Raw genomic sequence first — 25956 nt, 5'->3', positions numbered from 1 at the left:
GGATCCCCAGAGCCGTGCCCTGGGATGTTCCCCCTTGAGCTCCAAGCAGCAGCCATCGACCTGGACAGCCCCAGCGGGGTTTATTTCGGAGCCGGTGGGAAGGAGCTCCTGTTTGTGGAGCTCTCCTCGGGCAGATGAGTGACCCAGTGATGAATGGGAGGGTCCCCCTGCCCGAGAAAGCCTTGTCCGAGGGCTACGCCCGGCTGAGGTACAGGGACACGTCCCTGCTCATCTGGCAGCAGCAGCAGCAGAAACTGGAGTCAGCTCCCCCCAACACGTACCTGAGCCGCAGCAGGAGCATGTGGTACTCGCAGTACGGCAACGAAGCCATCCTGGTGCGGGACAAAAACAAGCTGGATGTCTCCAGGGACACGGGGCAGTCCAAGTTTTGTGCTATTATGTAATTCCCCACAGGAATCCACACGTGGAGAGGAAGCGGAGCTGGGGGAGGTGGGTGTGCACCACCCCCTCACAGCCCTGCACAGGAAGCAGCGTTTCCAGGAAGGCTGAAGTTTGATTATTTCTTTTTGATTTTGCTGTTTATAGACTCCCATTCTGCATGTTGCTGAGTGTGTACAGCAAACCCAGTCTTGCTGGGGAGCTCCCAAAGCCTGTTGCTGCCCAGCATCTTGGCAGGGGCTGTGCTGGACCATGTGTTGATTCTAAGTGGCTCGTGTGCCCTGAGAAACACCCGCTGGCACCTGGGCACCGTCCCCAGCCACCCTTACTGGCCAGTCCTGGAGCATTTCCAGAGCTCTGGGGATGCTGGTGGGACAGAGGCGAGCACAGATCTGTTCCCATCAAGGCTGTGGTTTTAAGAAGTTGATCTCCAAAACCATCTGGCCACTACTTGTTCTGTTTGCCCCATCTTCCTTTAATTCGTGCCCTGAGTTGGTGTCTTGCAGCCAGGGAAAGGAGTGGTTTGTTGTGGGAACAGGGAGAGAATGTGTTGAGAATTTAATCTGAGTCTTCAAAACACTTGGTAGGAAAGGTGTGCTGGAGTTTCCTGCAAAGCAAAGGGCCCTCTCTGATCCCAAAGTGTGGGATCATGGAAATAACAGGAATTCTGGAGTCAGGGGAGCTGACTCACAGAGATCCCTGGCCCTGCTTCAGGAACCCCAGTGAACCACCTGAAAGGGAGGGACAGACCCAGGAAAGGAACAAGAAACCCCTGTAAATAGACACATGTCCTTAGGGACACCAGGAAACTCCTACACAGCACAGCCCCACTCCTGAGATGGGCTACAGAAGGAAAGAGGCCACTGGAGTTTGCTTTGCATTCAAGTTTTAACGCATGCAGTAGCTTGGAAGGGTTTAACTTCTAGTTCAGGTTGGATTGTAGGTTTGGTGCATGTATTTTAAAAGTTGTGTCTGGGATTATTTCGATTAACTAGAGGATTTTAGGAGGGAGAAGCACTGCCCTGCTTGGGCACAGAGGCTGCTGCTTTCAGGTTTAAGTTTCTGCTGAATCCTGACTTGCTCAATGCAAGATCACGCTGAGAAACTCAGCCCAGCAGGCACCTGAATCTTAAAAAAACAAAACTACCACTTCCAGGGGTGTGAATTATTGTGCCCAGGGTTCAGCATGGAAGTTCTTCTTCAGGGTTCTGCCCTTTCTGTCCTGCCTAGGCCATGTGTCCAACCCAGCAGTGCCTGGGCACGGGCTTAGCTCCAGGCAAATCAGTATTTGATGTCAGCTTCAGGATGGATTATTTACCTGCCTATTATTAGGCACAGTCATTACTTCTGTTCTATTTATCTAAAACCTCCTTTGCATTTTTTTCAAGCACTTTATTTATTTAATTTTTTTATTTTTAAATACAGTGAAGAATCTCTTCCACCTCTCCCGTGTGGGTGAAATGCTACAAGAAACACACAGACACTCAACCTTGCTGAACTCAATGTACTGAGCAGAACACACCTGTTCTAGAGTGAAATCATAGAGGTTTGGTGTTCTCAGCCCTGCTCCATAGCACTGCTAACAATAGGCAGCTCGTTGTTTTTTAAAAGCACTATTTCTGCATGTGTTGGTGTTTGATACCTTGTGTGTGTGCTCATAGATTTCAACCTGCTGGACCTCGCTGCTTTGCAGACCCGTGCATTGCTCTGCACACAAACAACCCTCTTGGTTTTGTCAGGACTAGCTCTGGAGGAGAAACAATTCAGTGAATAAATGTTTTTGAAGCGTTGAATGAGATTCACAAACCCAGCGAGGTGCCAGGGGAGCAGTGCCAGGGATGTGTGACCCACCTGGGCCTCCAGCTCTTGGCTGAGTGAACAGGAGATTGTTTCCTCCAACAGGCAGGAGCCTGGGCCCAGAGCTCCCCTGGGAACTGCAGGTGGATTCACCTGGAGAAGCAGGAGAGGTGTGTTCCAGGCCAGCCCTGGGGAGCACGTGAACTCTGGGAGTTTAAGGAACAGCACATCCCCCCAAACCAGCTGTTCGTTTCCTTTTCTTATAGAAAAAGAAATCCGACACTTATTTTTCTTTTTAATTTCAGTAAGGAAGATGCTTATTTTGGGTAGAATCAGTCTCTTTTTGTTAACGTGGCTGGTAAACCGAAATTCAGTTATTTTGCAGAGTGTTAATTGGACTATACATGACTAAACCCGTAAGAATGTGCATAAATTCTTCCAGGATGGAGGCTGGATGTGACAGTGCAGGAAGAAGAGGATGAGTTGTCCTTCCATCTCCGTGAATGTGACTGTAGTTTTCCATTTCTGTGTGTCACTGGTCACAGCAGGGTTGTGGAGTGGCTGCTGTGGCTGTTTCTGTGAGCCCATTGTGTGGTGGTGATGCACTCGTTTCAAACACTGTTGTAGCCTCTTTGATAAAAGTGCATTAAAATGATTTGAATGCAGCTTTGTGAGTGGCTGTTTTACCCCTGCATGCCCACAGGTGACAGCTTTTGGCATTCCCCATTTGGGAAGGAGGAATTTCCTGAGTTACTGGTGGGGCTCCCCAGCCACCCCACTGCACTGGGAGCTGCAGGGGGGGCTCCCCAGCGCTTTCAGGACAAGGAAAGCCTCTGGCTGTCACACTGAATCTGGGAATTATCAAAGCTGGAAAATACCTGGGAGATTGTCACACCCAGCCTGTGACTAATCCCCACCTTGTCCCCAGCCCAGAGCACTGAGTGCCACATCCAGCCCTTCCTTGGGCACCTCCAGGGATGGGGATTCCAAACCTTCCTGGGCAGCTTCTGCCAAAGCCTGAGCACCCTTTCCTCGAAGGAACTGCTCCTGATGTCCAACTTGATGCAGCTTGAGGCTGTTCCCTCTTGTCCTGGCAGCAGTTTCCTGGGATAGACCAAACCCCACCTCACAATTTTGTTTTAGGCAGCTGTAGGGAGCAAGAAGGTCTTTCCCGAGCCTCCTCTTCCTCCAGGCTGAGCCCCCACAGCTGCTCCTCACAGGACAGACTTTCCAGACCCTTTTTTCTTCCCTGGACTCATTCCAGCCCCTCTTGCATGAGCAGTGAACCTCAATCGTGTCCTGTGTGTCCTCAGCCTCTTCCCAGCCTGAAGAAACGGCTCTGTTTGCTGCTCCCAGAAATAACTCACCTGTAAATGCTCCAGAAACGTCCTCACCTGCCTCACAGGACATTGTTTAGGGGCCAGGTTGAACAAACAGCCCCTGTGGGAGTGTCACTGGTACAAGAGCAGAGTGAAACAGGTTTGCTGAAGCCTTGGAAAGGCAGTGAGCAGGAACAGGGTTAGAGAAAGATTAACCCTGGGGCAGCCTGGCTGTGGTAACCCCACCTGACACACAAACCAAACAGCAAAACCAAGCCCAAGCCTCTCTGATGACCAAAATAGATCCTTGGCCCCCACACAGCAATGCCAGGACTCTGCTGGCACTGGGAGCAGCTGCTCCAGGGCCCCATTGCCAGGCTGTGCCTTCCAGGTCACCCTGAGCTCACAGAATGACAGGTGACAAAATCCCTCTCTGCTTCCTGCACGTCCTGGTGGCTTCCAGATGCCAGCAGCAAACCTGGGTGAGATTGGATCTCTTTTCAGCCCAACTTACCTCAGTCAGGAGCAACTCTCACAGAATTTAAGTCCCTGCAGATTATAGGATGCTGGGAGCCCTTCCTTGGCTGCCCTGGGGCATGGGAGCAGCTGAATTTTCCTCGCCACAAAAAGGGGATTTAAAGGAGTTTTATTGCAGGTACTCAGCTGTGATTCAGCTGCCCCCACTCTCTCAGCCCTCTGAGTGTGACATTGCCCAAAACAACTTCCAAATTATTCCAGGACTCCAGGTGGCATCAGGATTCAATATCCTGATCTTTGGCTCCTGGAACTGCTCAGTCCAGGTTTGAGTGCCACACCTGGAAAAGATGAGGAGGGGAAAATATGGGATCAAACTGCACACACCAAACAATTTTTCTTTTTATTATGAAAACAAAACGAATGCCCCAGGACCAGGGTCCGTGATTACCAGTAACATCAAAGATTACTTTCTAACTCTTTTTTTTTTTTTTAATTCTGTTTTGAGGCCAGCAATTTGCAATAAACAAGCTAAACTACTTACATTGACTCATTTCTTTTCAATAACTGACATTTACAGGAATATACTAGAAATGGCACTAAAAAGTTTTTAAGAAAAAGAGTTACGGTAAATTTGCATGCACATCATACAGAAAAGTAACAATTTCTTTTTTCTTTAAATATTAAAAAAACCCCAAAATAATAAAACAAAAAATACAACAACAAATCTTTCTGGATTGGTTATACCAGTATCAGGGCTGTGTTCTAAGTGGCCTGTGTCAAATCCTAGCTGGTGGTTTAATTTACTTCTTAAAAATGACATTTTAAAAAGATATGCAAATACCATTTTCTTTACAAAATGCAGCTCAAGCAAGATAATGCTGCCGTGTAAGGAATCCTAAATTTCTCTTTACTGATGCAGAGCCTGCCCACAGTTAGCCCTAGTGGTAACTGCTCAGGGTTGAGAAGAGACTGAAAATTTAAAACCCAGCACTAAAAACGTTGTGGTTTGTCTGTCATGCCCCAATCCCTTCCCCTCAGCTCCAACCCCAGCTTTAAAAAAACAACATTCCTTTCAAAACAAGGAAAAAAAAAAAAACAAACCCAAAATTAAAAACTGGTCTAAAAGTTCCCAAAGCAGAGAAAGAACTAGATTAGGTAACTGCAATCTGTTTCTACCACATAGAGAACAGGGAAGAGAGCTCAGGGGGAGCTCAGCTGTGGATTTCCACACACACAAATGATGTTTGCACCCTCCCAGCAGTGACACAGCCCTGAACCATCACTCCTACACTTACAGACCCTGGGGGTAGGCAAGGTTCAAACCACATCAGTACAAGAATTGAAAAGATTTTGTTGTGCAGACGTTTGGTGTGCAGAGAGCCGAGAGATTCCTTGGGGTGCTGGGATGGGGATCTCCCTGTGGTCCCACTGAGCCACGAGACAGGCTGAGTTTACAATCAGAGAAAAGTTTTCACAAAGTTTTTCAAAGGTGCAGTAATGCTGGTTGATTGAGAAAGGTCTGGTCAGATATTTTGTCAAAACAGGAATTCATCCGAAAAAAGCAGTTTCAATAAAACTCTGTGTGTATGCATACATATGAAATCATACTGATTTCAGTGAAGTTTCCCCTGGAAAACAAAGTTAAACTTTGTTCATTCAAGAAAAATTCTACCATAAAAATTTTAGTTTTTTTTTTTTTTTTTTTTTTTATTCTTAAGTTTAAAAATGTCCTTTTCAAACGCTGTGTGTTTGATCGTTTCAAAGTTATTTCGTGACATCTGGACTGACGTGTCATGCAATAAAACCCAGTTAAATAAATGCTCTGTTGGTTCAGTTCCCAACTCATTTAGGACTGCTGCTACTTACTCTGGACTGGAAACATCTTTTCTTTCCTGGAGAAACTCGGGATGTACACGAGGCACCCCCATGGACGTGGTGGGGATCATGAGCACAAAGGATGGAGAAGTGTAAGGACAACATTTGCAAGTGAGGAGTCACCCATTCCTTCCCTTGCCCGTGCCAAAAAGGGATTTCTCCCTGCTCCATTTTGTTGGGAACATCTCACTTTCCATGCAAAGTTTCCCAATGAGTGGAAGCCCAAGTTGCAGCTGGTGGATCAAAGATGTGCAGGAGGTCGTTCCCATTCCGTGGAGGCCGTGGCAGGTGGGCAGTGCCCAGGCTGGGATGGGTTCCCAGCTCCAGGGATCCTCCTCCAGTGCTTTCCCCATCACTTCTTGCTTGGTTCTCAACCCTCTGGCTCCAACTTTGCCGATTAATTTTGGTGGGAGAGGCTCCTTGAGGGATGTCTGTGTGTTCCAGGGGCTGCTCCTGATGTCAGAGGATGGTAACAGAGCTGAAATTCCCAGGATTTTTTGTGGCTGTTGCCTCAAATTTGTCCTCCCCACGGAAGGCACCACCACAGCTCAGGGTCAAGCAGGCAGGAAAAGGTCCCAGGAAGGGAAAAACTGGGAGTTTGTTTATCCAAATGCCATGGCAGTGAATTGGTTGCAATTATTCCTTAAAATATTCCTTGGTTTTGATCATTCAAGTCGCAGGCAACAGGAGAAACACAGGTGAAACCCAACCCCATTAAAAAAAAAAACCCCAAGCTCTTAATTAGGTGAATATTACATTTCCTCATAGTAAATTCTGAAAATATATTACCAGGGATCTGTCTGGGGGAAGGTTTTGTAAGAGCAGAACTTAAAAAAAAATTAAAAAAAAATCAGAACTGAACTCCATTGTTAATGGAAAAGAAAAATCATGAATTTCAGTAAAAATCAGAACATCTCCTGAGGCTGGGAGTGCAAAGGAAATCCAAGTGCTGGCCTTGAGGGGCCTCCAGGGCCACTCACCTGCAGGGAAAATAAAATCTGGAGCAATTTGCACCCCTGGAAGAGCACAGGAAGGTGAATTTTAGTGCTACCCCACAGGAGAGAGGCAGTTTTAGGGGCTGGTGCTGGAGATGGAAAGGCAGAACTTTCTGTTAAACTCTGTGTATTTTTTTTCTCTACAATAAAAAGAATTTATAATAAAACTTCTGCCCCTCAGATTAAAAAATTGATGTAATTATAAGACTGGTGTTTTCCTAAAATTGGATTAGAAAAGGATAAAACCCCCATTTTTTTTTTACCAAAACACAAAAAGAGGGGGAGAAAAAAGACCATTGAGAAAATAAAGTTGTATTGAAGTGTATGTCTCCAAAATCTGTACAAAACAGGAGAAAAGGGGGCTGGGGTGAAAAGAAGAGGAAAAAAATCTAAAAATGAACACACCAAAGATGAGAGAGCACCAGACACACAAGAGACTGGACTGTAGCACCTGTGGGTAGAAAGTCCAAGGTATATAAATAAAGTAGTGGATTTTTATTTGCTTTGTTGTGTTTTTGTTTTTTTTTTTTTAAATCTGGTTCAAACCTCATTAAAAGTCTGCCTATCTGCAGAACCCCAGCTTTGCTTTTGTCAGGTTTTATTATATTTTAAGTGACTAATGGTGTTTAATAAATAAAGTCCTGGTATATACATGAAATTAGGGTGTATTGCAGCAGTGCAGGTCCAAATGTTAGGCTGGACTGAAAAAAAAAAAAAGCAAGCTTTAAAAAAAAAACATCAGCTTTTTTTTTTTCTTCTTCTCCATCCCCTCTTTCTTCTTTTCATTGAGGTAAAACATTTCAGTGCCTGGAACCTGAACCCTGCCTGACACAGGAGGAGCATCACCTTTCTAGGAGCTCACTACCAGAAGGAGGAGAGGGGAGAAAAACCAAAGCAAACTCAAAAGCAAAAAGGCCAAACACACCCAAAATCCCTCTCCACTTCCCCTGCCAGCTCAGCCTCAGCTGCAGCTCAAGTGCTGCTTTATTTTAAGCCCAGACTGAGATGTTTGTCATGGAGAAAATCCCCAAGATGTGCCCAGTAATGGGCACATGACTTGTGCTGGTCACTGCAGGGATCACTCCAGGCTCCAGCTGACAACTTCCAGCCAAAAAAAAAAAATAAATTTTCTTTTCAATTCCATGAAAACTTTCGTAGAGAGCATCCATTTCCTGGAAATTATCTATTTAATGGTATAAAATAACATTCCCAAGAAACTTGAGTGTGTCCCTTGCTCCTTTCTTCCCAATGAATGCCCAGGAAAAGTGAAGCTTTTGAGTGGAAAACCAAGAAATGCAACCACTTCTATTGCTTGTGTACTTAAAAGTTAAATTCATGCTTCAAGACCCTCCTGAACAGGTGCCTATAACCTCTACCAAGATTTTAAAAAGCATGTTAGCAATCCACAGTACATGAGAATTTTTTTGGATTTTTTTTTTTTTTGTTGCTTTTATGTAAAAAGATGATAGCATCTGACATTTTCATCACACTGTAGACTTGGAGATTAAGAATACTAGTGCTAATAACAAATACACCAACTAGTTCAAAAGCTAACATCTTTCAGATACAGTACCATTTTACAGAGATTTCTTTAAAAAAAGATGGTTTTTACCTTGTGTGAGCCAGGCAGGCTTATTAAAAGAGAATATTCTGGGGAGAGGGAAGGGCTGGGAGGGAAATGTACTACAAACCTTGCAGAATTTTCTATTTATCTACTGCTAAGAGCTCAAAGTTCTTCCATTTTCGACCAATTTTCTCCAGATAAATGCAAATTTTAGAGACTTTATGCAAAAGGGAACTATTTGTCATAAAGTCTAATCACACACACACACTCAAAGATCTTTGACCTATTAAAAGAGAGCCCACCCCCCCCCAAAAAAAAAAAAAAAAAAAAGGAAGATACCTTTTGTAACACTGAGTTAAAAAATAAAATAAAAAAAAAAAAACAAACAAAACAAGTCAGAGCAAAGAGAGAAGGGATAAAACCTGACCACCGTGGCCCGAGAGCAGGGATGAAGGAGGGGAGGGGACACTGCAGAGCAGGGGGACGAGGGGGGGGTGTCCGTTTGGGGGTTGTGTCCGTGTGTCCCAGCTCATTCCGAGTCGCTGCTGTCCGAGCTGGAGCCGCTGGAGCTGCTGCTCCCGGACTCGGAGGAGGAGCTGCTGCTCAGCCGGGAGGGGCCTCCGGAGGCAGTGGAGCCGGATTTCTCTGTGACAACAAGGCAGGGATGTGGTCACTCACTGCTGGACCCACAGAGTGACCCAGTTTGGGATCCCCCCAAGAGCAGTGGCACCTCTGAGTAAGGAAACCCCCCAGGAAAGCTTTGTTTACACTGGAGGAACCCTTTGGGTTTGGGATTTAATCCCATGTGGTCACTCACCGTTGGACCCACAGAGTGACCCTGGCAGTTTGGGATCCCCCCAGGAGCAGGGGCACCTCTGAGCAAGAAAATGCCCCTTGGGAAAGCTTTGCTTGCACTGGGGGAACCTTTGGGTTTGGGGTTTTTTAACCCCGTGAATTAGGAGCTCTGTGGTGCAGGTTAACACAGGGAAGGAGGAATTGCCTCCCAGAGCTGCTGCTGCCGAGCTGGATTCCTCTGTGAGGAACAAGGCAGGGATGTGGTCACTCAGTGCCCACAGTCCCCAGCTGGACCCACAGTGGGAGTCTGGGATCCCCCAGGAGCTCTTCTGTAGGGTAATGTAATCTGAGCAAGGAAATCCGCCTTGGGAAAGCTTTGTTTGCACTGGGGGAACCCTTTGGGTTTGGGGTTTTTTAACCCCGTGAATTAGGAGCTCTGTGGTGCAGGTAAACACAGAGAACATCCTCCTCCCTCTGCAGGAGGAATTGCCTCCCAAACAGTTCCCTTTTACCACCCAGGAGTTCCCACCTGGCCAGGGACCAAAGCAGCCCCACACAACAGCTCAGTGGCCAGAGGGAACTCCCCGAGGGCTCCTGTCACAGATCCAAACCCAAGGCAGAGGTTGTGACCCTGTGACAAAGCCTGTCCACTTTTGGGGTGCTGTTTTCACACGAACCCAAAGCCATTACCTTTCTTTGCAGGCTTCTTGTTGTTGTTTAGCTGCCCACTGACGTCCTGTAACCGTTTTTCTAGTTCTTTCTTCTTTTCCTGAGCTAACTCTTCTTTTGACTTTGCTGCTTGCTTTTTGCCACTGGCAGCTGTGGGGGAGGAATGCAGAGTTTCTGAAAGTGCAGGGATGCAGGGGGAAAAGAGTGGACATCACTATTTTACAGGGCATGTACAACTGTGTGCACACTCTGCAGTGACACTGCCAAGATCCAGTGCTCACACAGCAACTACACATCCCAGAGAGAAGACAACACCTGAAGTTGCCTTGCTCATCAAATCACCACCATCCTGTAACATGCAATTTTTATTTTTTTTTTTTAAGAGAGATCTTCTGGAAAGTATTTTAGAAGATAGAAATATCCACGTAATAACCTTGTCATTACAGGTTACTTACCAGCCAGTTATATGGTCAATAATTACAGATTTGTAATTACACAATTGTTACATGGGTTTTCTGCCCTGTAAAATAAAGTGTCCCATTAAAGGTTGTCAGGAATAAAACATCTGCCATTAAAACTTCCGATCCCCTCACGCAAGAATTTACTGTGGTTTATGTTGCTCTAAACAGAAAACAAAACAAACAAAAGCAAATTAAAAACCAACTGTGGCAAAGGCTGGCAGACAACAGGAATGTAAGTGCCCCAGGATGGAAAGGGTGAGAATGACCAGCAACACTCACACTGCCAAGGAAAGGAAATATTCCTCCAAAGGAGGAGTAATTGAACACAGGTGTTGGCCAGGATTGGAAGCACAAGACAGGAGCCAGATATTTTGCCTGATCCAGCAAGGAAATACCTACATTTCTGTGAGCTGTTTTAAAAAAACAACAACAAAAAATAAAATCTGGAAAGCACAGTCCTAAAAGGGAACACTCAGCACAGGAGTCCAGCCAGGCTCAGGCATGCCAGCCTTACAGGGTGGATATCTGAGGTTATCTCTGTTACTCTATGCTCTGATTCCAAAATTGAAAGATGCTTCCTGTTCCTAAGCACTCTGGAAAATCCTCTCCTGAGCTATGCCAACAGTGAAGGATTCAGGGGAAAAAAAAAAGAAATCAAAGCAAAAAGAAAGGTCAAAGTCTGTGCTTTGCTTAGGCCTTCCTGAAAATGCTGTGAGGAAGGAATGGAGATGCTCTGCAAGAGCAAGGAGTAGCTTTTGTGCCATAATCTTAAAAGCAAAGCTCCCTTAACCAAGAGGGCCAGGAGCACTTCAGCTAAGTGATCCTATTGCTGTCCAGCTGGAGCCAAACTCTCCAGGGGCTGCAGGAATTCATTCTGTGGACGAGGCACAAAGTCTGTCCCACCTGAAGCACACACTCAGCAGCAGATTGACATTCACCCCCTGAACTGACACAGGGTGAGGCCCATGTGGCCATCAGGACACACAGGAGGAGCAGTTTTGGGGTGAACACACAACTCAGACACGCCCAGAATCCGCAGGTAACCTCGTGCAAATCATTTATTGCCTCAGTGGTTTGGATCCCAACCATGTTTTTTGTTTCCTTCCTAATTAGATGATAAACTATTCAGGATAAGAAACTGATCCTTGCAGATGGGTGCATGTAACACCTGACACAATGAGACTGAAACCTTCACAGGACCTTCCAGAGCCTGGGTAAGTAATAAAGGCATCCCACAGGTCCTGCAGAGGAACACACTGGCTTCTCCAGGTTTCTGCAGCATGGCACCAGGGGAATAAGAACAGAGAAAAATAGGAAGTTTCTGTACATTTCCTTGGAAGAAAAGAATCTCTAAAAATTCCTGCCATCACATACCCAACAGGTGGACAAGAGAATCTCAATGCACATGCCCTGACTCCAAAGCTGAGCCCAAGAGCTGCTGTGGGAGGGTAACTTACAAAACGGCTTCCTTTGTTTTTTCTGTAAACAAGATTTCACGTATCTCTCCAGTTCTCGTAACGTTGTGGGCTTCAAGGTTTCAAAATCTATTTCAATCTCGTCGGGATTGGAGTCTCTGAGGGAAGGTTCCCGGGACTGGATGATGTGCACCACCCTGCCCAGCTTCTCCCCGGGCAGGCGGTTGATGTCCAGGCTGAGCTGTCGTTTCTCATCGTACGTCATGGGCAGCCCTTCCTCCTCCTCATCCGAGTCGTAGGTTGCAGATGCCTGCTTGCCTCCTTTCTTGGGCTGCCTGGGGAGGTTGTCAAGCATGAAAACGTTCATGGGGATGCAGCAATGAATTGTTTTTTTTTTTTTTTTTTTTCCCCATCCCCTTCAAGTCCCTTGTAACAAACATCCCTGTGCTCTTGGCTTTGAAGCTCTTGTCAGATGGCTGGGACGGCACCACAAGTGCTGGAAAAGTTCAGCAGCCTGAGATCAGCTGTTGTGTTCCTATTATATTTTAGCCCTGTGAAGTGTGACAATGAGCCCAAGTAGCAGCAGGGGTGCAGCCATGAAAAAGCACGTTCTTGGTGGCTGCACAAAAGGCAACCCCCAAAACCTTATCTGAGAGCAATCAGGCAGGGATTCAAAGAGCTGGACAGTGAAAACACCATGGTGCCACTGCCAGCTCCAAGTTAAAGACTCCCTGGAGTTGTCTGGGAATGGGAACAGTGTTCAGCAGCAAATTAACAACTACTGAGCTTCCCCAGGAATTAAGGGCAGAGCTGGAAGCTCTTGGCTCTCCCCTCAAGGCACCTTGGCTCTCACCTGTTAGCCGTGGTTGTGCTGTTTGCTTTCTTAGCTGGGGCTTTCTTCTGTTGGGTTTGTTTTGGTGGTTGAGCCACCTTGGGTTTCTTGTCCTCCTCAGCTTTGACTTTGTGCTTTTCTTTTTCCTTCTCTTTATCTTTCTTTTTCTTCTCTTTCTCCTTCTTCTCTTTTTTTTTCTTTGGTTTGTTCACTGGCGCTTGGGACAGTGCAGCCAGCTGCTCATGGACGGCTTTCAGCTGGGGAGAAATGGGGAAAAATCATCAAGGCAAGGTAATTGCTGCCTCCACAAACCCTTCCCTCTACATCCCAAGGTGTAAATAGATCCTAAAGTCAAAAATCGAGAAGTTCATACTCTGGGATCCCAGAAGGAAAGAGGGAGCATCAGCACTGAGAAAAACGATCTTGAAGAAAACTGAAGAAACAAAGAAATATGCACTGATCACACAAATGAATGCTTTTCCCTTAGGCTGGGAATGTTTCCCTGCATGCCAGCCTAGGTGAGATTTTTTTCAGGACACAATTCCTGCTGCTGTGCCCTGTGTAATGGACAGGCACACAGCTGGGATGGTGCAGTGTCACCCCTTTGGGATCCCCGAGGCTGCTTTTGCAGCCCTCAGTGATGGAGCAAATTCCTGAGCCTTGCCCAGACAGAATTCTGGCTCGTGGGGAGCTCTCAGACCAGTGGGGAAAAGAGACCAGCATATGCAGAGAGGCACAAATCCATGGTTTATTCTATTCAGGCATCCTATCTAGCATATACCCATGGCTATTGTTTTACAGGGGTTTTTATATCTTTTGAGGGTTTTACAATTTGCACCAATTACCAAGGGAATTCTACTTTCTAACCAATCCCTGAGGGATTTTGCATTCAAAGCTGGCCTACGGATACTAAAAGAAAATGAACCACTAATATTGAAGATAGATAAGAGGGTCTTCCAAAGGAGGGGGAAGCTAAATTCCTTTTGTATTCATCATTTCACAAGTCATTCCTCATCTCTAAGCTACGATTTTCCAAGGAGCTTGTTCAGAGGACGCAGGGGAGGCTTCCTTCTGTGTTTCCTGCTCCCTGCACAGTGCAGCAGGGGTGCAGTACCTGCTCCTGCAGCTCGGCCAGCCGAGTCGCCCGCTCCTCCTCGGAGTCGGAGCTGTCCGAGTCGGAGGAGCTCTCCTCGCTGCTGTGGCTGCTCTCTGTGCTCTTGCTCACCACTGGGGCTGTCGGGGGAGGTGGAGGGGGGGCCTCTGCAGGCTCATCGGGCATTTTTGCGAACCTCATCTCAAAGACATCCTGCGAAAAAAAAAGAGGAGGGAAATTGGTGACCAAAGGAGCTTCGGCCACAAACAGCTCACTCTGGGTCTCTTTAAACACATCAGGGCAGGGTCTTTGTGCACTACAAGTAAATAATAATATACAGAATATGGAAAAGCCCAATAAAATTCTCCAATTACTTTAAAGGATTATAATATTTTAGTAGCTGAACGTGGCATTGGGCCCATGGCATGTGAAGAGCACAACAGTCCTGCAGAGAGCACGAGGCTCTTTCCAAGGGCTTTCCAAGGAATCTCCCTTGGTGATGCCAAGAGCAGATCCACACCTGGATCTCACCTTGTACCTGAACTAAAACCACTCTGGAAGATGCATTTGTCAACACCTTTACCTGGAGTTTCCTGGCCATGGCCACCACCTCGTGGTCTGGAGGATTGTACTTGTAACAATTAGAGAACATTAACCGAATATCTGCTGCAAAACCTTGTGCATCCTGGTATTCCCGACTGTCCATTTTCTTCTGCAAATAAACAAGCCAAAGGGAAAGGAGAAAGAAAAAGAAAAAAAAAACAGCCATAAGCAAAAGGTATTTTTGTAGCAACTGTGTGGAGGACACGAGAACCTCAGCCTCAAAAATCTCGTCTAAGAAAATGGAAGTTTGATTTGGGTTATTGGCTCCTAAATAATATTCAGAGTTTCTGCTTTATAAAAAAAGCAAACAAACACCAGGCAACTAAAGAAGTTGATATTTCATAGCAGTTTAAAAACTAAGAGTCTAAATTGGCCTTGTTTTCTAAGTAGTAGAATATAAATCTGTCAGGGTCCACATTCTACCAGAAGACATTTAGAAATCATCAGAAAAATCGTGTAGAAAAACAGATCAGGAAGTAATAAAAACAAGGATCATGGATGGAAAGGGCAAGAGTCAACAAGCAAGTTACAATTACAGGAGTACCTGAAGTGTGTATTTCTACATATGCTTGGATATATTTGCTTTGTAAATCTGAAAGGGCAGAAAAGATCATGAAAATCTAACTCTGACTTCCTGCTAACAGAGGGCAGGAGGTTTGCTCTACAATTCCTACAGCAAAATAGGCATTTACAGTTAAACTACAACTCCCACTCTTTATTTCTAAGTCCAGCTCCTAGAAATGGATACAGACTTCACCCCTTATGAACCTGCTCATAATGTTATTTCCTAAAGCAGTGAGGATAAATGTCAAATATTTGTACCTTGTTCCTTTCTCTTATTTTTCAGCTCTCACTTCCAGCCATTTCTCTTGCTGTTTGGGACTCAATGATTCGGGTTTAGAGAGCAGTTTATAGCATTCCTAGCACTTAATTGATTTTGTGCATATATTACTACTATGTATAAAACCTTAGCTCCAATTACTCCTGCTGAAAAGAACCAGAAGCTAACACTAGGTTTCATTTGCATTTAAAAGACCTGGGTTTACAGAAATTCTCTATTTGCCAAGTGCTTACAGGCTTCCCTTTTGTATGTCTTGGGCACCTGTATCGCCAGAGAAGGGAAGGGCTGATGGCAGACAGGCTGGGGACATGATGGGGACAGACATTCCCCCATCCCAACAGCAACCAGGGATGCTCAGTGTCTGTCACCCACCCCTAAAACGAGAAAAATTCCCAGTTTTCACAGAAATTTCACAGGTGTGATAGACCTTTAACTGTCTTGAAACACTGCAATGACTCTTGGAGCTGTTTTTGTTGTGAAAAAGGCAGAATTTCACCTCCAGGGATTCAGCCTCTGAGGGACCTGATGCAGGGTGGTGACATCCCTGCAGCCAGACATCTGTCAAACTTTTGCCAGGAGACCTCATTTTCCTGGTGAATAAACCAGGAGACAGTTTGGAAGCCACAGCACAAAGGCAGAAAAGGAAATAGGTTTGTGGTGCTCCTGTCTGAAAAGCCTCTCAGGCCAATTCCAAAGCAAAACATATGTTCAAACCAAAGGGCCAGTTTATTTTAAAATACATCTTCCTGCATGAAAGGCCTTTTTATATTTGTTTGGCATACTCAGGGCCTCATTACTGCCTATGAAATACATTCCAGTGTCTGAGGCATTGCTTTTCATCCCAACTCAACAGTTTTCTAGTCCTACAGTTTTAATCCGTGGATTTTTGTTTTATTTTCTTATAAAGAATAATTAGCTTAACAAAAGAAAGAAAAGCACTTTAAATCAGTGGGAATATCTTGTTATAAATTTACTTGGAGATATTCAGCTGCTCACAAAAAAAAAAAAGTGATTACATTTACAACTGGAAATCAGGAGTCAGGCAGGGCTGGCAGAGGTGGAGCTCACCCATCCTCTGTCCCACAGCAATCTCATTTTTCCCCTCAATCAATTGTTTAATCAACTTTACTGTTCATAAATTTGTTTCCTCATGTCTAACGTGTCCCTTGCTCTAAGTTAAGTCTTGCCCTGCCCACAGAAAGCACAAAGAATGTCTCCTCACTTTTAAGACCCTGAACTCAGCTTCTCTGAAACTACAGCAGTTCACTGCAGGAAAATCAAGGAGTGAGCAGTTACATCCCTGGAGGAAGTGCTTTATTCCAAAAGTGCAAACCCACTTACACAGCAAGGCTTGTTGCTTGTTCACCACTGAGTAAACCAAAGGCAGAGACATCCTTGGCACTGCTGGGACCTGGCAGCCAGAGGATGGAGCACAAGAGGTGCTCCAGGTCCCCCAGCACCACACAGGGATGTTCTGCAAGTGGTCCCTGCCTGCCTGGGGACAGGACAGCAGCAGCTCCAGCCTCAGGGCATCCCACTCCTCACAGGGAATTAGAGCTGCTGCCTCTCTCTGCTCACACTTCCACCCTTTCCTACTTCAAGCAGTTCTGCTCTTTCCTTCTCTGTGATAAAGAGAATTGGAGATGAGCTCACAGATCCTGTCCCTTCTGCTGTTCCCATTCTCAGCCTGAGCTCCAGCACATCCCTCTGCTCCTGGCTGCACCAAGCTCAGCTACAGCCCCTCCATCTCACCTGCCCCTGGCACAGTCACAGCAGCCAACCTGCCTCCTCCACCACACACAGAGAGAACAACCTCCAAAACCTGCTGCACACACCTCTGCCAGGGAAAATAAAGCTCCTGGACATGAAGGATATTCTCTGAGGAAAATCAAACCTAACATAGTCACAGAAGCAAAGAGATTTGTTAGAGCTGCTGCAATGCTTGTGTTTTATTTTCTCACATAATTCCTCCCAGGTTAGTTTGGAGGCCCTTAGTTGTGCTGCTTTATCACAGCCATTGTCACTTGGGCAGAATTAAATGTAAAAACCTTTCAGAGCCACAGAGGAGGTCTCTGACACTGGAAAATGACACTGCCTGCAAAGGGCAGGTTTCTGTTCCACACAGTGAATGTATTACAAGCTGCATCTCTGAGAAGTCACACCATGATGTGCAGGCCAAGAGCAACGACAATAAAACACTCCATAAAATACCCATACCAGACAGCACCTCAAACAACTTTATTATGAAAAATATTACCATGTGGAATGAGAAACCCAGAGTCTTGAGGTGTAAAAGACTCCACTGGGTTTGCCATCAACCTGTCTCCAGTTTCCTACCCTACACTAGTCAGGTGCAGAGGGAGGATATCACCTGCACTTGCCAGAAAGGGGCAGAGGTGTACAATTTTAAAAGAATGAAGTCAGGACCTCAAAGAGATTTAAGTATGAAGAAGTCACCAACCCAAGAAATCACAGCTTTGCACCTAGATTTTTCAGGACACACCACAAGGATCTCTTGGAATAGGAAATCACCTAAGCATATATGGAAATATCAGTTTGAGAAGGTCAGGATTTCACTCTGCCCATCTCTAATCTTCCTGAAATCACCTGGGGCTTCAACTAGCAGGCTGCAGGTATCTCTGCAGACCCAGAGCATCCCTGGGATGGATGCATGGCACATCAGAGTGTGACACGCTGCTCCTGGCTACCACACAGGATCTGCCAAGGGATAGGACAGGAATCACAACCCCAGCTGCCCTTTTGTCACCTGGGCATTCAGACAATCCCAGGTACTGGCTCAGCTGGCAGCAAAACCCTTCTGGCAGTGCCTGTGAAAGCCAGCAACGACATTTTCACCTCCTGCACATGGAAATCTCCCCTCCATCAACACAGAATCCAGTGCCTGGCTCACAAGAAGATGGGAGCTACAAAGTCACAGTTTTGCTTCATGGAGGGACTCAGCAAACCTCCAGACTTCCTGGGAAAAATAAGAATATTGGACCATACTAAGCTAAACTCCTGGGGAGCCAAGCATGAACCACAAAACCATCAGGCATCTCCCTGAGTACCATCACATTCCAGTTGGAATTACTCAGTGTAAGCCTACCTGCCACCACCAAGTGGGCAGGCAGCAGCTTCTGGAAATGGGATACCATCAATTGAATCCTATGAAATAAAGCACCTCCTCTTCTCAGAGTGCAACACAATCCTAAGAGCACCAGTTAAATACCACAAAGAGGAGAGGATGCCATCGTACTTTGTTTTGTGTACATCATTCGCTTTGCAGGGGAAAAAAAGCTATGCCAGGTTATTGCAAAAAAAAAGGGAGAGGGGGAAGGAAACAAAACATAAAAATATCCAGCTGGTATCCAAACAGGTTCAGTTTCCACCCTTTCCCCTTCCCCCTCCCACAAAGGAGCCAGTCCCCTACAAACAGAGGGACCCCCACAAGAAGAGGTGCTAAACGAGGACATACTTTCACAGTACTGAGATCCATGGGGTGTTTGATAATATCGTGATAGTCGTGTAATTCCAAGGCCTCCGCATCCACGGGCTTGTAAAAGGGCCACGCGTAGGCCGCGTGCTTCTTGGAGAGCATCTCCTTGAGGATGCTGTCACAGTACTTGAGGTGCTCAGAGAGTTTGCCCTTCTTGCCTGCGTGCTGAGGGACCTCTCCGTCCTCCAGGTCTTTCTTTGGTGGTTTGATGGGGCGGCCGCCGCTCTCCCTGCGCGCGATGATTTTGGCCTGCTTGGGGTCCGACAGGGCCGTGGGGGACTCGCTCCTGCTGGCGGTGATGGCAGACGTGGTGGGGGTGGTGGTGTCTGCTTTCCGCTTCACTCCCTTTTTCTGGAAGGGCAGAGGGACAGGTTCCATCAGTACGTGGCCAGCTTAAAAGCCTAGCACAGCTCATGCTTAGTTCTGCCAGAAAAAAAAAAAACAACCCAGTTATTTCGCTGGGATAAATGGGATTTGTGACTCGAGGCTCCAACACTGCTCGTCACCTGAGCCACGGTAACCAACCATTTGCACTGCTCCAACCCAAGCCAAACCATGCTCCAGAATGTGCTGTTTCCCTGAGATGGAAGCCAGGACTCTTACCTTGTGTTTGCCAAGGAAAGGAGGGTGCCCAGTCCATTACTGAGCTCGGCTGATGCATCAGGACTGAGCAAGTGGCAGTAACTGAACCACATGTCTGAGTCCCCCGTGGCAGGATCAGGCTATAAGTTCTGAACCAAAGCATATTAATCACCAAAGACCCACGAGCCCTCACTCCTCAGTTTTTAGTGAGTGTGCTAAGGTAGATTTTGCCTTAAGCAAACAAACCCTCGCACATAAATTCAAGCTGTGACTGTCCAGTCAGCTCTCTCGTGCTGCTATGAAGGATTTATTTCTCTGGAGAGGGAGATAGGGAGGAAAAAGTTCCTTAGAGAAATCTAAGGGAAATCTTAAGTAAATCCCAAGCAGAATTAATTTTGCAGTGTGTATTTGGCAAACTCACTTCTGGACTCATTCTTGAGTTTTCAAATGAAATTGATTCTCAGAAGCAAGTTATTTGGACAGAAACTGAAATATGAGACAGGAGTTGGACAGCTTAGCTGCAAGATCTGACTTAAAATTTCTCTAGCAATTCCCAAACTATTGGGTTAAAAAGCAAAAACAATTCTGTGCCTCTGCTGGTCCAAGCAACTTCAAAAACAAAACTGTTGCAGTTAATTCCACAGTTGAGATAAAAAGACCCCCAGCTTTCTCTGAGCTATGCTTTCATCATTTTTAAGCAATACACAGCTTGCTAAGAAAATTTCAATTATTTAGGTAATGTCTTCATTTACCCATAAATTAACATAATAAATAGCAAAACACCAGTGACAACTCCCAAAAGATTACTCAGTAAGGAAGACAGAAATAATGCACCCAAAACCTGCAGGCAACATCAGTCTCCTCCAACTGGAGTGACAGGCTTGTCTTGAACTGGTTGAAAGCAGAGAGGAACATTCCTAATGCTGGAGCCTGCAAACCTTAAAGGAACAGCCCAAATAAAATCAGGAGGTCAGTCAGAGAGGGAAGAGATGCACGGAGCCTGTAAACCTTAAAGGAATAACCCCAGTAAAATCAGGAGCTCAGTTACAGAGGGGAGAGATGCACGGAGCCTGTAAACCTTAAAGGAATAACCCCAGTAAAATCAGGAGCTCAGTCAGAGAGGGAAAAGATGCTTGGAGCCTGCAAACCTTAAAGGAACAGCCCCAGTAAAATCAGGAGCTCAGTTACAGAGGGGAGAGATGCACGGAGCCTGCAAACCTTAAAGAAATAACCCCAGTAAAATCAGGGGCTCAGTTACAGAGGGGAGAGATGCTTGGAGCTATTTGGTGTAAAATCCCAAGAGCCCTGGAGCAGCAGCACAGGGGAGGCAGGTACAAACACAGGTAGCATCACCCGGGCTGGGCTCTTTGCAAACCGGCAGAATTGTTCTCAACCCTCTCCAACTCAACACCCAACGCTGCAAACAGCAACGCACGGGTCCAGACCTGGCCGGATTTTTACCTTGACGACCGGGGGCGTGGGAGGCACCACGGGCATGATCGGAGCGGCGGGAGGCGGCGGGGCGGCGGCGGCAGGGGCGGCGACAGGAGGGACATTGGCGGTGATGGTTGGCACGGGGGTGGCAGCGATGACGGGCGTCTGAGACACGGCTGGAGGGACGCTCTGGAACGGGGCCGGCGGGGACACGGAAGACACGGCCACGGCTTGCTGAGCTCCTTTAAAACGAGAGGGGAAAGGCGCTGGTGGGTACAGCTGGGACAGTGGCGGGAGCAAACTGGTGGATTTTGGCAAAGGGATGGCAGGGAGAGTGTGATTTGTCACACAGCGTGGTTTGCTCGGTGCTGTTACACCACAGGGTACAATAAAAGTGAGGAATCTCTGATCTAAGTCCTTGTACCAAGGCTTCAGGTCAGCAACAAGCAAAATAATTCCAGTTTTTCACGTGGAGTGTGTGTTGCTCTAGGACAGTCTCCATTCCCTTGGATGCTCCCAGAGCTGCACTGAGCTCAGCTAAAGAGCAGGAGTTGGAACAGTGGGAGGGGTTCATACCATGCAAATGGCAACAACCACTGCCCTAAACCACCTGGGCACCCAGGAGTCCAAAGCACCTCAGATTTGCCACCGGTGCACAGGGTGTGACTCTTGGGGTTGGTCCTGTGCAGGGACAGGAGCTGGGCTCAGTAATCCATTCCAACTCCTTATTTTATGATTCTCAGGAGGGCTTAAGCCTCCTGATGGCCTCAATGTCTCTGATGCTACACCTGCACTACTAAAAACCTGCCTGGTGTAACATTAAGGGGGATAAACCTACTGCCTAATAACCAAAGCAGAAATCCTCCTTCGATGTTTTATCAAAGGATGTTGAAAAGATACATCATCATTAATTTCTCTGAGCTTGGGAAGAGTTATAGCTCCATTTAGCACCTGAAATGTGGGAAAACAGAGGAACAATTGATTTTCCCAGAGCAACAATTAGACCTTGTTTAGAGGGGAAAAAAAACTGCAATAATTTAACTCTCATTTAACTCAGCCCACACAAGTCCCTTTATGAACTATTTTACCATGCTTGGACATTTTAGTCCTAAATCCATTTAAAATCAATTCTAGGTAAACTGAACTAAACTTAGTTTCCATTGATATGCAATGATCTAAATAGTCTTTTGCAATGGCATAATAAATCCTTTAATTTTATGATGTTGCAGCCATATATGCAAAAGAAAAATACACAGGGTTTAGGGAATTAGCAAAATTTGAGTCCAAGTCTCTGCTGTGTCAGATTTCTGCTAGAACCCAGGGTGAGCTGTGTAAACCCAAATCTGTTAAGGCTTTCCATGTCATGGTGTGGCACTGGCAGCAGACTGGCATTTCTGACTACCTTGTTTTTTCTTGCCTTGGTTTCTTCTTTGCACAGAGAAGCAGCAGCACTGCCCTCCCTCCCTGAAGTGCTGCCTGGGTGGGCAAATCACAGATGGCAAAATTGGCGTGACAAATGCAGAGAGCCCCGAAACCCTGAGCGAGCATCACCCAGACATGTCACACCTTCCTCCCCACTGCCTCAACTGTGAGACCACACTCTCCTTTCCCAGCCTCTCCACCATCTGCAAAGCCCAGCAGCCTGGAGGGTGGCTCAGACTTTGGGAACAGCTCCCAACATTCCCTGGCCCTGGCTGGATCCATACCTGTGCTCTGGGTGCCCGCTGAGGGCTTGCGACCTTTGCCTTTAGGAACTGGGGGTAGCAATTCCACCTCCTCCTGAGGCATCTGGGCAACCTTCTGCAGAAATATCTTCTCCAGGGCTTGGGCCATGAGGACAATGTCATCTGTGGGCTGCACAATGAAGAATAGGAGCCTTTGTTGTATCATTCACATATCTGAAGCAGCGAGGTTGAAGATCAGGCTTAGAAAACACTGATGCCCTTCACATAAATTATGGTATTCAAATGCTGACAATAAACAGATTAGCTCTTCTCCCTCCTTGCTTGCCACTTTCCTGCTCTCCTATTCTGCTCTAGCATGCAATAATTACAGCCCCTAAGTGTGCTGCATCCAGAGAATTACCAGGACTTCAGTAGGAGCCTGATAAACCAGTATCCTGTGCAGCAGAGTGGAAGCAGCAAACTGGAACGGATGAGCTGTCCTTCCCTGCTTGCCAGCAGGTCCAAGGGAAGAGGCTAAACACTAAATATTCTGGGACTCAAACTAATTAATTTATTTCAGCTGTTCTCCATTCTGGGTCTATGATGACAAATGACTGGAGAAAACAGAACACAAAGAATTTTAACAACCTAACAAAACAGCAAACAACCCAAAATAATAATAATAATAATAAGCAATCCAAATGTGTGTAAGTATGAACGTATTTATGGAGACAAAGAACAGAGTTATGATTCTTTAACTCCTTTCTGCTGCTAACAGATACTATTTAGTACCAGACAGTCTAACACACAGCATTAAAGCACCTCAAAACACCTGCAGAGCACTGCATTAACTGCAGCTCATCCCAGAAAACTCCTCACTGAAAATAAAAGGAGTAAAAACTTGCTGCATAACCCCAGAACAGAAATCCACCTATGATTAAAAGGCATATTTGCCATTGTAACTACTCTGAGGGAAGAAAGAGGCAGCACAAAGACAGCTTTGTGCATTTCAAGTAACGTGGTTGCAATTAGTGGCATTTCAAATCCTTGCAAGGAGGGCCCAGAGCCGCCACTGTTCAAAACCTGCACAGTAACAGGGGCAGGTGGGTGTTTTCTAAAGATTTTTCTGTTTTTTTTTTTTTTTTTACCTTGTTATAAATGTAACAGTTTGTAAACATGGTGTTGAAATCCTGCATACATTCACTGGCACTCCAGTAATAGTTGTGCTCCAGGCGCTTCTTGATGGTGCCCATGTCCATGGGGTTTTTTATTATTTTGTGATAATCCTGTTGGAAAAGGGAAGATATTACATCTCCCTCTAACCCCTGCTTTCTCCTCACCCCCCCTCCTAAAAAACACCCCCCCCACCAAATTTTGTGGAAATTGTAAATGTAAATATATATAAATTTATTTTCTAATTTGTATCTTTTTAGTCTTAGCATTATTATGAACCTGACTCAAAAACACACAACCTCCAGTCTGGGAATCAGCATTTCTGCCTCTCTCTTTAAAAGGCTGCCTCTGGCACTTAGAGAAGTTTATCAGGGCTGGCTAAAACTGTGCTCAGAGTTTCAATCTCTAATTTTAAAAGAGCATTTTGGCCTTTAAAAGCTTTCCACCTGTTAACCCAGTTTCTCCCTGGGCTGGTCTGGAGCACCTGCAGAGGCTGTGATTAGCCTGGGGACTCTGCAGGGCTGTGCAGTGTCATTTTCTTGCTCTGGATTAGAGCACCAAAGCCTCTCTTGCTGCACATGAAGCCACTGGCTGAGCCCATCACCATCCCAAGGCACTGAGATTTCCACTTTAAGCAATCCCAAAAACCTGATCTGACCAACACAAAGGCTGAGAAGACGACAGATATACATACCGGCAAATTGAGTTTAATTGCATCGACAGGCTGGTAGAAAGGCCAAGCAAACTGATGCTTCCACAAAGTCTTCACCACAACATTTTGCATATATTGCAACTGGTTGGTCTTTCGGCCAGGTTTGTTGGGATTGGTCACCTCTGGAGGTGGGGGATTCACCGGGCCCTGGGGAGCCTGGATGGCTGACGTGACCGCCGACATCTTCCTGCTCGCTTCTCACTCGCTGTCACTGCGGCAGCAACGGGGAGATTTTCTTTCTTCCTTTATGCTCCCTGAATGGGACTGACATCCCATTGCCAGGGTGCAACCATACAACCTAGAGCAAGCTAGAGAGAGGGAGAAGGCAGGGTGTAAGTGCAGGTTTTTGAAGCAGGCAGGTTGAGACACTTCCTCTGTGGACAATATCTAAACTCAGGCTCTTTACCCCACTGACTTTGTTCTTGGAACACAGTTTGTCTTGAAGATGGGCACAGTTCAAGACCCAAGAGACAGTGGAAAAGCAATTCCCAAATTCAAAGCCTGCAGAGACACAGCAAGCTTCATGGGACTAGTTCTTGCTTTAGCTGGCTCAGAGAGCATCTTCATGTCAAAAAAAAAAAACACTCGGGGCAACCTAAGAATCCATTCAGGGACTACAGTTAGGATGTAATGCAGGCTCCCATGAATGCACTGAGGCAAGCTGCTGAATCCAGAGCTTCCAGCTCCATCAAACTGAAGTGCATTGTCTCTAGACCCACGCTGCCTGGCACACAGTCAGCTCACAGGGCTCTGCTCTGGTGCAATGGGTCTGAAATCCCATCATGAAGAGCAGACTATGGCTGTCCAAGGACCTCAGTCCAGGGAAAGGAAAGAAGGGGCAGAGGGAGATGCTGTGAAGTGCTGGGAGTGAAAGGTGTCACTAGGAAGAGCCCAACTTGAAGTGATCTGCACTTTGAATCTCATAAATATCTTATTATGCCTCTTACTGCATGCACCTGACTGGTTTTGACCCCAATTTTGTACCAAAGTTTAGAGATCCAGGCTCAAATAAGAACTGGTGTTATAGTGATATCCCATGACCTGGCTCAGACAGTGCTGTCACCTTCTCTCTCTCTCTGTCTATTTGAAATAGAGGAGACTACACAAATTGCATTATTGTATTCTGGTTTTCCCTCTGCAAACTGCAGAGGTAAAAATAGCCCAGTATCACTGTGCCTTGTGTAGCATATGGTAAACAGCTTTGCTATGTCATCTTCCATAAACATTGAATATTTCAGCTCACATCAGGACTGCAGCTACTCTTCTCGTGGCCAACAGACCACAATCACTTTCTAGAGGCAAATTATTTCAAATATGTTTAGAAAGCAATACAAATACTCTGACATACACTTGGTTGAACAGAGAAACATGAGCAGGGACAGAAGCTGCAGCAACACAAGGAAAAAGCAGGAAGACATCCTGGGAAAAACCCAAAAACCTCTCCTTTAATACAGCCCTAATCATCTCTACTGAATATTTGGACTAAATATAGAACATCAACTTAGCCTGTGAGCTGCTGATTAGATGAAGGCAAAAAGTAAACACATACCTAACTTGGGGAAAATTGACCAAAATAGCTGTGTACAAACAAAGATCTGCAGCAGAGAGGGAGGGAACTGATAAAAACCTAAACCAAACTCCTGTGTGAATACATGTGATTATTTGTGCAGGAAACAAGACAAGTCCAGTTCTGATGCTGCCACCATTTGTTCACAACACCCACTATATTCCAAGGAAAAATGCCAGCAGGACTCTGCTGT

The 25956-nt window shown here is 46.0% G+C and overlaps 2 protein-coding genes across 2 annotated transcripts in view; one reads left to right on the top strand and one right to left on the bottom strand.

Annotated features, from left to right (window-relative positions):
- BRD3OS (BRD3 opposite strand) lies at nucleotides 1–2861 on the top strand. Its single transcript, XM_088177567.1, has one exon. The coding sequence runs from the start codon at nucleotides 135–137 to the stop codon at nucleotides 402–404; it is 270 nt and encodes an 89-aa protein (XP_088033693.1). The 5' UTR covers nucleotides 1–134; the 3' UTR covers nucleotides 405–2861.
- Nucleotides 2862–8364: 5503 nt separating this feature from the next.
- The window catches only part of BRD3 (bromodomain containing 3), a 31746-nt gene continuing 14154 nt past the window's right edge, over nucleotides 8365–25956 (bottom strand). The window contains exons 2-12 of the mRNA XM_014873279.2: nucleotides 24179–24504; nucleotides 23460–23597; nucleotides 22354–22501; nucleotides 20675–20889; nucleotides 18611–18982; nucleotides 14275–14403; nucleotides 13713–13904; nucleotides 12620–12855; nucleotides 11809–12101; nucleotides 9912–10040; nucleotides 8365–9071 (exon numbers count right to left, since the gene is read on the bottom strand). Of these exons, the coding sequence (XP_014728765.2) occupies nucleotides 8956–9071; nucleotides 9912–10040; nucleotides 11809–12101; nucleotides 12620–12855; nucleotides 13713–13904; nucleotides 14275–14403; nucleotides 18611–18982; nucleotides 20675–20889; nucleotides 22354–22501; nucleotides 23460–23597; nucleotides 24179–24379 (2169 nt within the window). The 5' untranslated portion in view covers nucleotides 24380–24504 and the 3' untranslated portion in view covers nucleotides 8365–8955. The remainder of the gene's footprint in view (nucleotides 9072–9911; nucleotides 10041–11808; nucleotides 12102–12619; nucleotides 12856–13712; nucleotides 13905–14274; nucleotides 14404–18610; nucleotides 18983–20674; nucleotides 20890–22353; nucleotides 22502–23459; nucleotides 23598–24178; nucleotides 24505–25956) is intronic.

The sequence above is a fragment of the Sturnus vulgaris genome, chromosome 22 (genome assembly GCF_052056855.1).
Source record: "Sturnus vulgaris isolate bStuVul1 chromosome 22, bStuVul1.hap1, whole genome shotgun sequence".
NCBI lineage: Eukaryota > Metazoa > Chordata > Aves > Passeriformes > Sturnidae > Sturnus > Sturnus vulgaris.
Note: the sequence above shows the minus strand (reverse complement) of the source record. Positions and strands in the feature narration are given on the sequence as shown.